Source organism: Miniopterus schreibersii, assembly GCF_964146895.1.
Source record: "Miniopterus schreibersii genome assembly, chromosome: 3".
Lineage (NCBI taxonomy): Eukaryota > Metazoa > Chordata > Mammalia > Chiroptera > Miniopteridae > Miniopterus > Miniopterus schreibersii.
In genome coordinates this window covers 30,056,858-30,072,241 of record NC_138103.1, presented here as the reverse complement: position 1 = coordinate 30,072,241, position 15,384 = coordinate 30,056,858, and the positions used below count along the sequence as shown (strand labels likewise).

General features: G+C 54.5%; 1 protein-coding gene and 1 long non-coding RNA gene across 2 annotated transcripts; both read right to left on the bottom strand.

Moving 5' to 3' along the window:
* Positions 1-3,859: 3,859 nt before the first annotated feature.
* NAT16 (N-acetyltransferase 16 (putative)) lies at positions 3,860-7,877 on the bottom strand (the record flags this gene model as incomplete). The annotated part of the gene is given in 7 exon segments (XM_081131728.1): positions 3,860-5,549; positions 5,553-5,571; positions 5,573-5,849; positions 5,852-5,876; positions 6,498-6,722; positions 7,476-7,607; positions 7,611-7,877. Coding segments are annotated over 7 exon segments (1,188 nt in total). The 3' UTR covers positions 3,860-5,306.
* A 1,184-nt stretch (positions 7,878-9,061) lies between these two features.
* Positions 9,062-11,746, bottom strand: LOC308554771. Its single transcript, XR_013998441.1, has 3 exons — positions 11,491-11,746; positions 10,666-10,704; positions 9,062-10,583 (listed from the first exon to the last, which is right to left on the bottom strand). It is a non-coding gene; the product is annotated as an uncharacterized lncRNA (long non-coding RNA).
* Between the last annotated feature and the right edge of the window lie 3,638 nt (positions 11,747-15,384).

Sequence of the window (15,384 nt, the reverse complement as noted above, 5' to 3'; positions counted from 1 at the left end):
GCTGGGGGCTTGGACAGCTAGAGGTTCCGGGGAATGGGGGGCGATGACGCACAGATTGCGCAAAGAGAATCTATCAGGGAGCCGGGTCCAGTGAAGGGAGACCAGCCGTGGGCGGGGGCGGAGGGGGGACGGAAATGGGGAGGGGGCAGGGGAAAGGGGAGGGAGCCAAGGGGGGCAGGCACTGCAGGAATGAAGGGGAGGGAGGGGGGCTGCGGTGCAGGCACAGAGCTGTGCGGGGGCGTGGGCAGGGAAAGGGGGGAGTTACAATGACACACACCAGACACACAAGAACTGCGACCACAGGGGTGCCCATGGGCACACGCGGGGCTCAGAGCCAGTCCTCAACCCCCTCCTCATCTTTCCCCAGCACTGATCCTCATCTCTCTCTCTTCCTCTCTCCACCTCACACACATACAATCACTCACGTGTTTTCCCCCTATAGCCAACAGTGGCTTCTCGGTTCCATCAGTGGCTTGACTTTCCCAGAAGAAAGCCCATCAGCTCTGCGAGGAAAGAGGTGGGGAGGAGTAGAGAAGGAGGAAAGAGAGAACAGAAGGCAGCGGGAGAGGGAGGAAGGAGGGGTTCTGGAAAAGGTAGAAGGAACAGGCTAAAGGAGGAAAAAACTCCTGAAAGCCAAGGTGACTGCGGAGATGCCAAGGAAAGGAGGGAGAGGAGGGGCAGCAGACCCCACAGCAGTCCCTCCCCTCCACCCACATACCAATCTAGGACCTCCCACTGCCCCTATGGTCCCCACCCCCCTCATTCTTCCTCTCCTTCCCCATCTCCCCCTTTCTCCCCCAATGTGGTTACTGAGAGCCTGGGAATGAGGAAGGGTCATGTTACCTTCCTGAGGAGGAAGAATCAGAGAGAGACGGTTCAGACATCTGGAGAGGGGGAGGGGAAGCCACCCAAGAGCGAGGAAGCAGGGAGGGAGCGGGGGAGACTGAGAGGCTGATGGGCTTAGAGACTAAGTGTGGGGGGAGACAGGCACCTAGAGAAACTGCTACTGTGGACACGCACCTCTGTGTGCACGTACATGTGTGTGTATATGTGTACAGAGATTAGTGAGATATATGGGAGGAAAGGAAAAGAAAGGGAATTGGGACCAAAAGTAGATGGGTATGGTAGTGTTCCAGTTTAAATATGTAGTCTTTTCCAATTTGTGTGGCTGTGTTTTTGCCTCTTTCCAGGTGTCTGTGTGTAAGTGAGTGTGTGTGGGTTCTGATCCCTTCTGAGTGCCAGTATACCTACATAGTTAAGAGTCTTGAGTGCACCCAGTCTGGGCACCTGCTGGTGTCTGAAAAGTGTGCCTGGGTTGGTGCGTCAATACTGTGTATGTGTGTGTGTGTGTACATATATGCCTTTGTGCAGTTCTCTGAGTCCTTTCATGCCTGTTGGTATATGTGGATTTATATGTGACTTTGCTCTTTCCTGCCTCTTCCCCACATTCACCTTTTTCTCTAGATTTCTATGCCATAAAGCCTCAGTATCCAAGCCATTCATCTGCAGCCCTCAAGTTCGGGTCCTTGCCCCTTGTTTTCAGAGTGTCCCCACATTTCTCCATCCTACCCCAACTCCCCACTCCTTCCTTTCTCCACAGTAGCCCTGAAGCCCAGGGCAACGACTCAAAAATTAACATCCCTGAGAGTCTCACTCATCATGGGGTGAAGGAGGGGCAGCAAAGTGGAAACCCCAGGCACCAAAGGCAATAGGCTCAGTGATTCCACAGTCTGGATCTTGATCCCTCTTATCTTCATGGTCTCTGAATCTCTGGGTCTGTTTCTGCCTCTCTCCTTTCCAGTTCCCTACCTGGGTCAGTTTATTCATACACACTCTACCTCTTGAAGATGTACTGTGTTCTTCATACCCTGCTGACTCTAGGGGCTGCTGGGAGAGAAAAAAAAAAAAAAAGCTGGACTGGGGACAGGTTCCTGGGATCGGGGAGAGAGGAAGATGGCAGGGAAGAAAGAGAAATGAAGAGACAGAGCTGGAAAAGGCAAAGCTGAGATGGGGACCTGGAGAGGATGCCTGGTGTTTGCTCTGAATTGTTTGTATAAATCCATCTCTCTCTGTCTTTGTTTCTGAATCTCCCACTCTCCAGTAGGGTAGCAGGAGAAGGTGGGGTCCAGCAGAGTAGTGATCCAAACTAAAGATTTGGAAAACCAGGGGAGGGGGGAGAGCATTGGGTCTATTCCCTGAGAAAGTTTGGGAGAGAAAGAGAGCAGGGGCTTGTTCCCTCACCCCAAGCCCCTCCCCCTCACAGCTCACAGTCCACCCCCCCCTTCTCTTCTTTCTCCCCCAACCGGTGACTCACCTCTGCAGGCTTTCATTGCGTCAGCCATAGAGGGTGGGGGGACAGGCAGGGCAGGGGGGGAGCACTTTATTAGAGGGGCAGGGGTCTCCACTTTGAATGGAGAGAAGCTGCTGAGGCACCCCCCCCCCCCAAATGGCCCCATTAGAATGCATTATTGCCCTATCCTCTGCCACCCCAGTTCAGTAGGATGGGGAGTCCTGGGAAGGAGACTGGGAGAGGGCTGGGGGCCACTGACACATCTTGGAATTATAAGTGATAGGAAGGGGTTGCTCTCCCTAATTTTCAGTCCCCAAGTCCCATTGCCTCATATTCCCACCCACTCCTGAGTGGGGGAGGGGAGACCCAGGAAGCCCGGGGAGGGCAAAGCCGCAGAGATGAGTCACCAAGAAAGGGAGACAGAGAAAGAAACAGAGATGAGGAGAGACACAAAGAGAGACAACTACTGGAGAGACTGAGAAAGGAAAACATGCCATGAAGGTGATATCCACAAACTAACAGGAAAAAGGAAATTTTTTACTTCCATAATCCTGAAGCAGCCTCCTCCAACACCCACCTGTCACACACACACAATACACTGTCATTCAGAGTTACATTGATATTCTGAGACACACCCACTTACACAAACACAATGTTACACCTAGCCTAGCAGGGTCACGAAGACCCATGCTGAAGAGGTGACGGTAATGGAGATTCCCGTTGAGAGCCTTCATTCTTCTTACACAGGATGGTGGGAGTAAAAACCCTGAAGGTATGTGACTTCAAAAATCCAAGACTCAAATCAGGGACTCAGAGGCTACGCCTTGCGCACACGAGGACACACACACAGTTCCCTGCCTCCCCATCCACACGTACATAGCAACATATCAAGCATCGTCCTCACCAAAAAGACACTTGGAGTACCTGATTCTGGGGTACACCAGCCACGTTGTCCCGAACACATCTCACCCAGACACCCTCTTACGCACTCGTACACACATGTACAGAAACGCAGACACACAAAGACGCCCGTGGACACACTCATACGGACGGAAACCACCTTGCACTGCCTCGCCCTCGTCCGCGCACGTCCTGGCGCCCCCGCGTGTTACTTTTGGGGATCGCAGTCTTCGCTGCTCTCGAGCTCGGTTCCCAGGGGAAGAGCCTCCCAGGCTACCTCCACCTTCTGCGCGGTGCCCATCCAGGAATGGAGAAAGCCAGCGTGCTGGCCACGAGAGAGTCGAGAGCTGGGAGTTAGACGCCCGCACCGCAGGGCTGAGGGAGGCTGGTCGTGGATGCCAAGGGGAACTTGGCGGAAGAGCCCGTAGAATTTGGACGGCAGCTTCCCGCCGAGGTGGGCGGAGGGGGGAGGAGTGTCTAGTCAGGGCGCCGCGCTACTGCCTGGCTTTCAGCCTCTTGGCTGCCGTGGGGGGGGGGGGCCGAGGGCTAGTAGCTTTTCCCAGCTCCCCTCCAGGAAGTCGTTGGCCCCATTGCCATAGGGCTAAAAGATCCTAATACAGGCTACGGGGGAAGGGGAAGATAATGAAGTAAAACAAACAGAGTGGGCTAAGAATCTGTTTTATTTTAACAGAGACTTGGTTGAAGTGACAGGGAGGGTGGCAGCATGGCCAGGCACAGGAGGCAGAGGAGTACATCAGCAAAGCCAGAACTGAGACGGTGGTGAAGCAGTGGTGGTCCTCTTTGCCCACCTTCCACCTCCTGGCACCCTTGCCTGCCCACGTCTTGGACCCCATCCCAGTGAACCCTGTGCTCTCTGTTGATGTATCCTTAGCAGCTGTTCATTGTCCAACAAGAAGTTCAAGCTATCACCGTCCATGAGTGATGTTCTGAGGCACGCTTTGGGCTTGGGACACCTGGGTTCTAATCCCTGAGAGGCTTCCAGCTACTGCAAGTGACTGGGAAGTCACTTTGATCTTTCTGGGCCTCTATTTCCTCCCTCTGTGGTAGATGTGAGGATCCAGTTAGAAGATAGTGCCGCGCAAATACAACTGTTACTACTTGAATTTAAATAGAAGACTGTCAAAGTCCAAGAAAGCATAAAGGAACTAGAGAAAAAGAGGAGTGTCCAGAAATACCTGGAGGTGGGGGTTCCAGTCTCACCTGAAGGCAGCCTCATTAGTCAGGAGCGAGCCCCACACTGACTGAGGGACCTGCCCTCCACTACACCAAACTCTCCAGCCTGAACCCTCTGGTTCTACCACTGGTTGGGGACATTAGCAACATAGTGCAAAAATGGAGGGAACCTCAGTCAGCGGGTGCAAGGTCAGAAAGGTGCATCACCAGAGCATAAACAGGGGGCCAAAGCAGAGGGAACAGTATAAATCGATTTCACTTACAGGGTCTCTTTCCATATTGCACACAAGGTGGGTGATAAAGAGAGAATGGGGAAAGGGAACAAAGAGGCAAGGAGGAACTAAGTGTCTGAGAGGTCCAGGGAGGAGGAAGATGGGGGTACAGAGAGAAGGAGGGAAAAGACACTGATTTAGAGGGACAAGAGGCTAAGAGGGCAGTGAGGGGGGAATGGAGCAAGCTCAGAGGGCTTGAGTAAGAGCAGGAGGAAGAAAATATGCACGAGACAGCTGTGCTCCTGGAGAGGTGCTAGGCATTGCATGCGCTTCAGTCTACTTCCATCCAGCAGGAGGCACAAGGGAGAAGCAAGGGAGGACAGAGTTCACTCCCAGGCTAGGGCAATGGACAGGGAAGAGCTCTGAAGCCTGTGAAGGACACGGTTCTTTGCCGGGAAAGCAAAGGGTGGACAGTAGCAGGGAAAGGGGCTCCACCAAGCCAGGTGATTCTGATCTGGCTGTGGGCAACAGCGTTGGGGGGGTGGTTAGAGACAAGATGGCAGATAGAGATTAGGGGGGAAGGAAAGGGAAGGGGCTGCAGTGGGAGATAATAGGGCGCTGAGTAGGGTGGAGCTTGCAAATAAGGACAGGGCTTTCTGGGGACCTGGTGAAGGGGGGTCTAAAGTGCTTATTCTCAAGTAGTAGAAGCCTCAGATGTCAGCCTCCAGCAGGTACTGCTCAGTGTAACCCTTGACCAGCTTGAACCCCAAGCTGGCCTGGCAGAAATAAGCCAGCTGTGAACACAAGTGGGGCACCAGGAAGAGCTGACACATGACGTTGAGGCCGGCAAGGCGCCGAGCCTGGCACTGCAGGTGCCAGAGAAGCTGGCTCTGCACCTGGGAGCAGTCGCAGCCGAAGGCATCGATGTTGAGGCAGCACCATGTGCCGTCGCCTCAAGGCGGGATAGGAAAGGGGTGTGCCCGGTGTGATCACGCGCGGGCGCGGGCGGCTGTCCACGCACCACTCCAAGCCCTTGGCCGCCAACAGGTGCCAGTTGCTCCCGATCGGCTGGTAGGGCTGCGAGTCCTGGATGCTGGTTCCACCCGGGAGCACGTCGCGCTGCACGGAAATCGACAGCAGGAGGCCGGCCACGTCACCGCCTGCTTCTGCCGGGGCCTCAGTGGGCAGCGCTGAGTAAGTGCCGGAGGCCCGCAGCGCCGCCAGCCCGGCGTCCAGTCCTGCCAGCAGCGCGGCGCGCTGAGCCGGAACAAAAGGATGCCCTGTGGGGGGCACAAGTGAGCGCCCGAGGGCGGCGGGAGGGCTGGCGAGCCCGGCGCCACTGCCTCTCGGCGTTTCGCTCCCACATTCACGCCACGGGGTCCACTTGGGCCCTGCAGGGGCATAGATCGTGCTTTACAGGGTGAAGTGAACATGTGAAAGCCTGGGTCCCGGAGGATAGCATGGATGAACCAGGGGCAAAGCCTCGGAACAGGAGGCGTGGGGTCAGTGTGGAGTATCCAGGGGCCTGGGGATGTGGGCCGCCGAGTCTCCGAGGGAAGTGGAAGTGGGGAAGCAGATCAGTTGGCGGCATGAGGGAGGCGGAGGGAGGGTAAAGGCTCGGTGTTTGGGTTCCTGAAGGGAGACAGGACTGATGTAGGGGAGGGAGGCAGGGTCACGGAAGTCGACTCCTGGGCTCTTCAGTCTCCCCAAATAAGGACTGAGGGTTTGGCAGCTGGGAGTCAGGAGCTGTTTGACTTCCCCTTGGCAACAGGGCATGGGTAAGGACTGGGAATCCCAGGGCAGGGCTCGTGGGCGCTCTCACCCGGTAGAGCCGGCAGAGAAAGAAAGCCGGTGCCTGGCTGGGCCTGGGGTAGGACGCCGAGCCCCCTTGTCCTTCTCACCTGCTTGGTGATTAGGTGGTATTTCTTTAGCTCCTGGGGACCCAGCTGGCGGTCCCGGGTAAGCCGTGCCACCTTGACCCGCGGGTGCTGTCGCTTGACCAGCAGCGAGCAGAAGCGCTGCGGCAGCCTGGCCTCGCCCTCGCCGCCCTCCCGGAGCGCCACGCGCAGCGCCTCCGCCAGCGCGGTCTTCTCGGCATCGATCACGAGCACCGACTCCAGCGCGATCTGTGGACCCAGGTCATTAGGGGGCCCCTTCCCCGCCTCTGGCCCATTCGGCTGGTAGGGCTGGCTTCTTCGCACACGCTGAGCGCTCCTTCGTCATTACCCTGGGCGCCAGGCCAGACCTGGTGCCAGTCCTGGGAGGTCTCCTCAGCACTTGGGTCTCGGATTCCAGAGCTGGCAGTAACGGTCATTCGCCGGGGCAGCTTCCACCCCTTGAGATGCTTTAGCTCCCAGTGCAAACAGGTCCCTGACCACTCGCCACGCCCCCTTTCATTGGGCCCACCCCCAGGAGATGGCCACGTCCCAGCTACCTACCCCGCCCCCTTCTTCTAGGCTTCTCCCCGAGCCCATCTCTGAACTAGTCCTGCACACCCACCTCAACCAGGCCTTCTTTGTGTGATTGTGTGAAAGGTCAGTCTATTCAAGAGTCCTGGCCCCACTCTACCTCCACTCCACCTGCTCCCCTCTTTTTGTGCTCCTGTGCCCAGAAACTCCTCAAACAAATCCTGAAATACCGATGCTCTCACCAATCCCTCCAGTTCCTCCACTATTCTGAGTTCTACAGGTCCCCCACCCCACCCTCACTGGTTAGGCCCCTGGATCTGAACGTCCTACTCTTTGATTCCAAAGCCTACTCTATATCCTCAGCAACCTGACAAGGACTGAGGGAAAGGCTTGCTCTCTCTCCTTCTTAAGATCCAGGCACCCAAAGGTGGCTTCACCCTTTTTCACCTGGGTCCCAGCCCCGGTTCTCACCGCTCCTCTGTTGCGCTTGGCCAGCACCATAGTACAGTTGGGATCCCCGAGCCAGCTGTGGTAGCAGCTGGGAAGATAGCCAAGGTCACCATAGATGCCTCCTGAAATGGCCAGCACCTCCTTAAACTTCTGTTATGTGGCCACCACAAGGTCCAACTGCTCAACCTTGGTCTTAGGCCCAGATCTGGACCTGGGCTTGGCCCCCAAGAACTTGGCCTTGGCCTCAGGCCCTGACTGGGACCCCAGAGGCTCTTTCTCAGCCTCCATCCCTGATCCAGACTTGGGCTTAGCCCTGGCCTCCTGTGGCAGGATTTCTGAGAGTGGCTCCACATCTGGCTCTGCCTCTTTTTTGGGGTTAGGGACCTCTGAGGTGGCTATACCACAGCCAGCTTCCAGCTTCATTATACCCTGCAGAAAGAGAGAACCCAGCGTTGGGTCAGAGCCTCCTGTTTCCACATCTGGCCCCCTACACACAGTCCCCACAACCCCTTTCTACACAAACACTGCTTCTCTTCTACTCTCCACACAGATCCTCCTGGGAATAGAGGGCCTCTAGCTCCCCCCTCCCACCCGCTTCAAGAACTCCCAATCCTACTCTGCTCCACCCAACCAGGATGCTTCTTAACACTCACAAACTCAGGATCTCGTCAGCCCCCCAGAGACTAGCCCCTGACCCTCATCATCCCCAGTCAGCCCAAAGACTTAAAGGAAAGAAGGGGGTGTAAATAATGGAGGGACATCCCCTCAAGGGCCCTACCACCTCTCTGTAAGAACATGAGAAAGGAATTCCTATCATCAGCACTCCCCTTCCAGGAGGGTTTTCAGGAAAAGGGAAGGATTCAACTCCCACCACCTTTCCTGCCACTGTCACTTATCATCCCAGGGCAAAGGGAGGGAGATTTAGACCCCAGATCTTCTTCATATTGCTGCCCTAGTGCCCTCCACCTCCAACACACATATTCAAATACAAACCAAAGGAGTGGACAGATGGACAGCTCCATTAGAAAATGTCAAGCCGTTCCTTCCAGGCTCATCAAAACCGCCCTTTCCTTCATCCTTGAGTCTGTTCCCTCCTTAGCGAGACTTAGCTCCCCTCCAGTATGATCATTTTGAAAAGGGTTCTGTTGGGGCTCCAACAAACAAAATGTCCACCAAGATCACCCATGTGCTCTCCCCATTTTCCTCCCTTCCAAAGATGGAGTCCCTCCTCTCCTCTCTTCTCCCCCTTCCTCCTTTTAAAATTTGTTCCTGTAATCTTTGTCCCATCTCCCACACAGGACTTTCCCTGCCCTTCCCATTCCTCAAGGTCTCCTTTTTGGGTCAATTCCATGTAGATCTGGCACCTGTTTGGCCTCTGGTCTTTTCTCTTTTCCCTGCCAGAGACAGGGCCAAAAAGAAAGCCCCTTCCCCAAGTCCAGATGACTATTTCCCAGACCAAGCCATCAAATCCCCTTCCTCTCTCTTTTGGCCAGTTATAATTCCCCCTCACATAACCTGCATTAAACCTCATTAACAAACATCCCAAGGGACACACATACCAGGTACTTTGTGGAGGGTGAAATTGGCTTGGTCGGATTTTTTTTTTTAATATGTCTTTATTTATTTCACAGAGAGGAAGGGAGAGGGAGAGAGAGAGAAACATTAATGATGAGAGTCATTGATTGACTGCCTTCAGCACTCCCCCTACTCGGGATCGAGCCTGAAACCCAGGCATGTGCCCTGAGCAGGAATTAAGCCCTGATCTCCTAGATTACAGGTCATAGGTCGATGCTCAGCTGCTGAGCCACACCAGCCCCGAGGATTTTTTTTTTAACAAGAACTTGACCTAGGCTTGGGAGGGGCACCAAAAGGTGGGTTAGGGATGATTTTAGCTTCCATACCATAAACAGAGCTCATGTAAACACAGTGCTTACTATACAAACAAGCTTCAAAACATCAGCACCATCTTCCTCTTTTCAATCTGATGCTGATGCCTTAGGTTCTTCCAGGTAAGACAGTTCAGGCCAATATCATCCGAGGCACAGGCTCAGAGGATCTTAGAGCTAGGGTCACCAGAGACCACCAAGTTCAACCCATTTATTTCACAGTGAGGAAATCCATTCTCAAGATTGTAAGCTTTCCTGGCTCCCAGGCTAGTGGGGGGGCCAGGAAACTGTAAATTTTTAATATTTTTTTGTGTATCTAGATCTCCAAACCCAGTCTGAAAAGCAAAGATAGGAATTACTGGGTCCTTGGCAGGAATCAGAGGTCCCAAATGCTAAGGGCTGAGCTGACTCAGAATCAGAGATGGGATTGTGGGAGGAACCCCCACTGCCTTCCCCCCACTGTCAGCAATTTCTAGGCCAACAACAAGGTGAAGCATCAGACTCCTTGCGTCAGACTCTGGAGATGATGGGCCCTAGAGATGCCTCCCATCTGCATCTCCAGGCAACCTCACCAGCTGTTCATGCATCCCTGGAAAGTGAAAGCTGGTAGTTTAGGGGTAACTTCAGCAATTCCCCACTGCCCCCAAGGGGGGCAGAATGTGAGCAACTTGTAAACTGGAGCATATCCAACAAATCTAAGACATTAGGCTTTTCTTTCCCTCCCTTGCTTTCAAGATGAGACTATTTTCAATGGTGTCTACATGTCAGACTAGGTTGTTTGTAAAGGGGGGGGGAGGGGATTCCCAGGGTCACAGGGAAGAAGGAAAGGCTTGCCAGTTCATCACCCATCTTTTCTTCCAAGGCACTCCTCTCTACTCCTATTCCATTTTGGGGGGATACAAAGATTCCAAGGCCCTTAAACCCTGGAGGAGGTGGGTGCTGGGGAAAAAAATAAGGCCAGGGGTTCCACGCCAAGCCAAAGCTGCCGACTAGCTCCACAACCTTTGCTCCACACACTGATCACTTCCCACCCTCCAGTATGATACCCTCCAATTTGGCTCCTTGAACTATAACTCCCATAAAGTGTCTAGGCAGAGGCAGTCCTGTGCCTCCAGGGCACTGTGGGAAACGTAGTTCAGGCATCACGTGGACCAAGTTCCAGGAAGAGGGGCAGCATTTCCCTGCCATCCATATCCCCACATCCTTGTATCTGTTCTTTCAATCTCATAAACGTGAATGATCACTGTAGGGATAAGGGGAGGATTGAAGTCATCTCTGGGCATGCTGGGAGCCCCCCCTTCCCACCTCCACCGGACCCCACACACCTGCTATATTGATGCCCTTGAGGTCCCAGCTTTTGGGAGCTGGAAGAAGGAGGAGAGAGAGCAGAGAGGCTGAGACAAAGAGATGGCAGCTACACAAAGCGCCCAAGTACCGGACCAGAAAGGAGGAGAACATAGGCAGAGAGGAGACAAAGGGGGACAGGGAGGTGGGGTCAGAGAGGATAGGAGAGGGGAGGGCAGGAGGCACGGACACGGAACCACAGACGCGACACCTCGTGACTCAGGGCTCAGCTGATGCAAAAAAAGTTCTAGCACTGCACCCCCTCCCAGGGAGCCAGTAAAGAGAAAGCAGAGTGACACACCCCCTTCTCTCGGGCGTGTGGTGGGGGAAGGGGTCAAGGAAAGGAGGGAGCCGGAAAAGAGGCTGGAGGAGAGCGGAGACCTGGAGGAAAGAGGCCGGGGCGACAAGACGCAGTGGGGCAGAGGCGAGGGTGGAGGAAGGCGGACCAAGGAGTGGGGGGAGGGGTGCCTCAGAGGGGCTGCACTGGAGGGTCTTCCCCGGAGTGGGGGTGGGGAAAGCGGCCGGTAGGGAGATTACAAGGAAGCTCACTTGGCAGGGGATCCCCCAGGCAGCAGATCCTGGGGCGGGTGGAAGCGGAATGGCGACGGGGGGGAGGGATGGTGGAAGGGCGGCGCCCCGGAACACCTGAGGTGAGGTCTCCGTCTCAGTTTTCCAGGTCACGGACCTGGGAGGGGTTTGGTCCTGGGGGCGCAGCGGCTTTCTTCCCCCGGGGACGGTGGTCTCTGCTGTCCCTATCCCGCGGTGGAGGAGCACGCCAGCCCCCGGAGGTCCCACGGCCCCCCTACCTCGCCGGAGTCGGACCCCGGGCCGGGATGCTGAGAAGCGGAGCGGGGAGGCAGCTCACGGTGCCGAGATGGGGTCACTTCGCACCCCCGAGGGTCTAATTCGGGTGACGCACAGACTGTATCGGTCCAGACTCGGGAGTTCGAATGCGAAAGCGGGGTGCGCGCCGCAGCTCACTGCCGCGCGCGGGCTCCGGCACCCAACGGTTCGGGGCGCGGGCGGTGCGTGTGGCTCCCGCGGCGACACTCGGCTCGGCCCGGGCCGGCGACTCCGAGGGGCGGAGACCCCAGCGGCGAGGAGGAAACCCGGCGCGGATTCGGAGCGGACTCGGGGACTTGCGGGAGCGGGGCAGGGCGGGGCGGAGAGGACCCCTGGCGGGCGGTCCTGGGGGCAGGGGCGGCCGGGTGGCCTAGTCCCACGGACGAGACCCCGCCCCTCGCCCTGGCGGGGCGGTGGCCAGAGGACCGGGAGGCGACTCTGACTTAGTTATCGCCCCCTGCCCGCAACACCCAGTTTCGGGAGTCTCTGCTGCCCGCGAAACCCTTCCTCCAGGACCAACCCCCCGAGCGTGGTCCCCTTTCTCCGACCTCCAGACGACAGGTAACAGCCTCCGGAAAAGGACGCGGAGCTGGCGGCCCTGGGGACCGGGTCCGAGAAACTGATAGAGGAAACTGGAAACCCGTGAAGTTCGGGAAGGGAAGAAACACCACGAGGCTGAAGAAACATGGAGGCTGAAAAGGAGCAGAGCGAGGCCAAGACGGGTCGAACGGGTCCCCGTTCCCCCGGGCTCAGATCAGCCTTGTCCCCCAGGTGCACACGTTGGCTCAGCTCACACTCAGCCGCTCGCGTCCCAGGGGACATGAGGCAGCAAGGCTCCCGCGGGGCAGCGCGCAGAAGGGAAGCCTCTCGGGTGCATCCGTGTACGTGCACACACACCTCTGTGCACACACACCTCTGCGCACACGCGCGCGCGGGGATCTTAGCCCGCGGGGCTCGGCTCCCGGGGCCCACCCAGGTGGTGACAGGAAGGATGGGAGGGAAAGTGTGGACCTGGAATCCGAAAGGCAGCACTGCCCCTGACTCTAAGAAGCGGTCGCCCAGCCTCCTAACTTTTGAGCCCCCCCCCCCCATCAAGTTAGATAAATACGCCTGCAGTTGTACCCTGTAAAGAGCCAGGAAAGTGATGGATGTGAAAGCCCTTTAGTAACTGTAGAGCTCTGTAGGGGGTATTAAGGTCAGCTGAGGATGGGACCCCCTCCCGTGTCCTCCTTCTAGGGCCTGCCCAGCTCCCATGCTCCCCAGTTCCCACCAAAGTTGATCCCTCCCCTATCTCATTCCATTTTTATGCTTCCCAATGTGGTGACTCCGTGACCTGGTAAACTGATCCCATTGATTGCATGTGATAAGATGGTGGATCATGTTCCTTCACTCCCACCCACTGCCTGGTTAAAGGGATGAATCTCATCTCTTGAATTCTAGCCCCAGGTCAGCCAATAAAGTAATTGACAAATCACTCAACAGTTTTTTTAATTCTCACCCAAGGATATTTTTTCAATTTCCATCACAGAGAGTGGAAGGGAGAGAGAGAGAGATAGGAAGAGAGAAACATCAGTATGAGAGATACACATCCATCGGTTGTTGGGGATGGAGCCTGCAACTCTGCCCTTGCTCGGAATCGAATCCAAGACCCTTCAGTCCACCGACTGACGCTCTAACCACTGAGCCAAACCAGCTAGGGCTCAACTTTTTTTTTTTTTTAATAGAACACCGCCCTCCCACCCCCCATTTCTGATTCTTGAACCTGCTAACATGGTGCACATCTCACAAAGCATCTCAGTCAAGGTAGATATGCTCAATTGTGTGAAAGAACCTCAAAAAGTTAAAGGTATTGAAGGAAATAGTCACTAGTGACAGAACAGAGATGCAATAACATTCTAATCCCTCCCCTTTCACCAGAAGCTTCACCTTCTGCCATCAGAAACTCTTGGACTGGTCCAACATTCATGTACTTCCAGTTTCCTCAATCAGACTTGAAAGTTTCCCAAAGTCCCAATTCCCTCATATCCATTAGTCAAAGCAAGATGTCACTGCTCACTGGCCAGTCAAAAGCATCTGGTTCTAGTCTAGTCTCAGAGTGTTGGCCTGTGGACTAAAGGGTTTTGGGTTTGATTCCAGCCAAGGGCATGTACACAGTGGTTGCAGGCTCGATCCCGACCCTGGTAGGGGCTCATGCCAGAGGCAACCAATCGATATGTCTCTCTTTCCCTTCCACTCTCTCTGAAAAGCAATGGAAAAAATATCCTCAGGTGAGGATGGGAAAAAAAAAAAAAAAAAGCCATCTGGTTCTAAAACCACCATGCTCAGATTTCTCCATCTTGACTGTCCTGGAGATAGGGGGCAGTGGTGGTAAGAAGTTGAAAGATGACTGATTAATCTGGCTGCCTCCCCAGCAAGAGAGAACCAAAGGCATTCAGCATCCTTGTCAAAAATATATATATTTTATTGTTATTAATTTTAGAGAGAGAGGAAGAAAGAGGGAGAGAGAAACATTGGTGTGAGAGGGTAACATTGATTGATTGGCTGCCTCCTGTTGAAGATGGAACCCGCAACCCAGGCATGTGCCCTGACCAGGAATTGAACCAGAGACCTTTCAGTGCATAAGATGATGCTCAACCAACTGAGCCACACCTGCCATGGCAGCATTCAGCATCCTTAAATGCTCTGCAGATGCAGGGACGAGGGCCATCACCCTGTGCTACAAGTTTTGAAATCTGCCAAGGTCAAGGCCATTATGGAGTGGAAGAATGATCTGCTAGTTGAAAGGCATCTCAGGCCTGGGTTCCAGGGCCACCCTGTACTCACTACTGGTTTTAATATGTGTGAGCCACAGAACCACTTAGCATATTTGCAAAGCACTGTGGCTTAATCCTAACAACATTGTAGGATGGGTGGGATTGTTTTGTTTTTGTTTTTTTGTTTTTTTAATTTTTAAATATGTCTTTATTGAGTTCAGAGAGAGGAAAGGAGAGGGAGAGAGAGAGATAGAAATATCAATGATGAGAGAGTCATTGATGGGCTGCCTCCTGCACACCCCCGACTGGGAATCGAGCCCGCAACCCGGGCATGTGCCCTGACCGGGAATCAAACCTTGATCGCCTGGATCCTAGGTCGACACTCAACTGCTGAGCCACACCCAGCTGGGCCTGGTGGGATTGTTTACTCACTTTACAAATGAAGAAAGTGGGTCTTGAGAGGTTCCATGACTTGGGCTAGGTACCATAGCTAGCAAGGGACACTATCAGTTCCTCTGACTGTAAACTCACACCTTACTGACCACTCACCCCTCAGAAATCAAGTGTCCTTTGTAAAAGCATGAAATCACTTTGCAAACTATAAAGCACAAAACAAATGCCAGTACCATTAATGCTGGAGATTTCCATTAGTCACTCTGAATTTTGTAAACACCTTGGGCTCCTGCGTATTGGCTGTAACCCTCATGCTGGGCTTGTTTATTTGGGTCTTTTACTTGGAGAGCTTATTGTTTGTCTTCCCTCTGGGCCAGGTATGTCTTACTGTCAGTAGGGTGCTACCTTTGATCTGTGTCGTTTGAGTTGGGTCCATTTTCTACTGCAGGGCCCTCCCCATCCCCCCTTTACTCTCCCATCCTTTCCCCACAATAGATCACCTGGATCTTCTTCCCAGGTTTTCTGAGCATTGCTGCCTCTTGGTATTCTAGAGACTAGGACTTCTTCCTCCAGCTTTGTGAGTACTGACTGTTCTCTCTGACCCCTCTCCTCCCAAGACTCAGTCCCCTGCCCTCCCCCTGATACAGTGACCACAACTCCCTCTACATGGGCAATTCCCCATCCTTATTGATTGGGGAATTGTCTTAACTT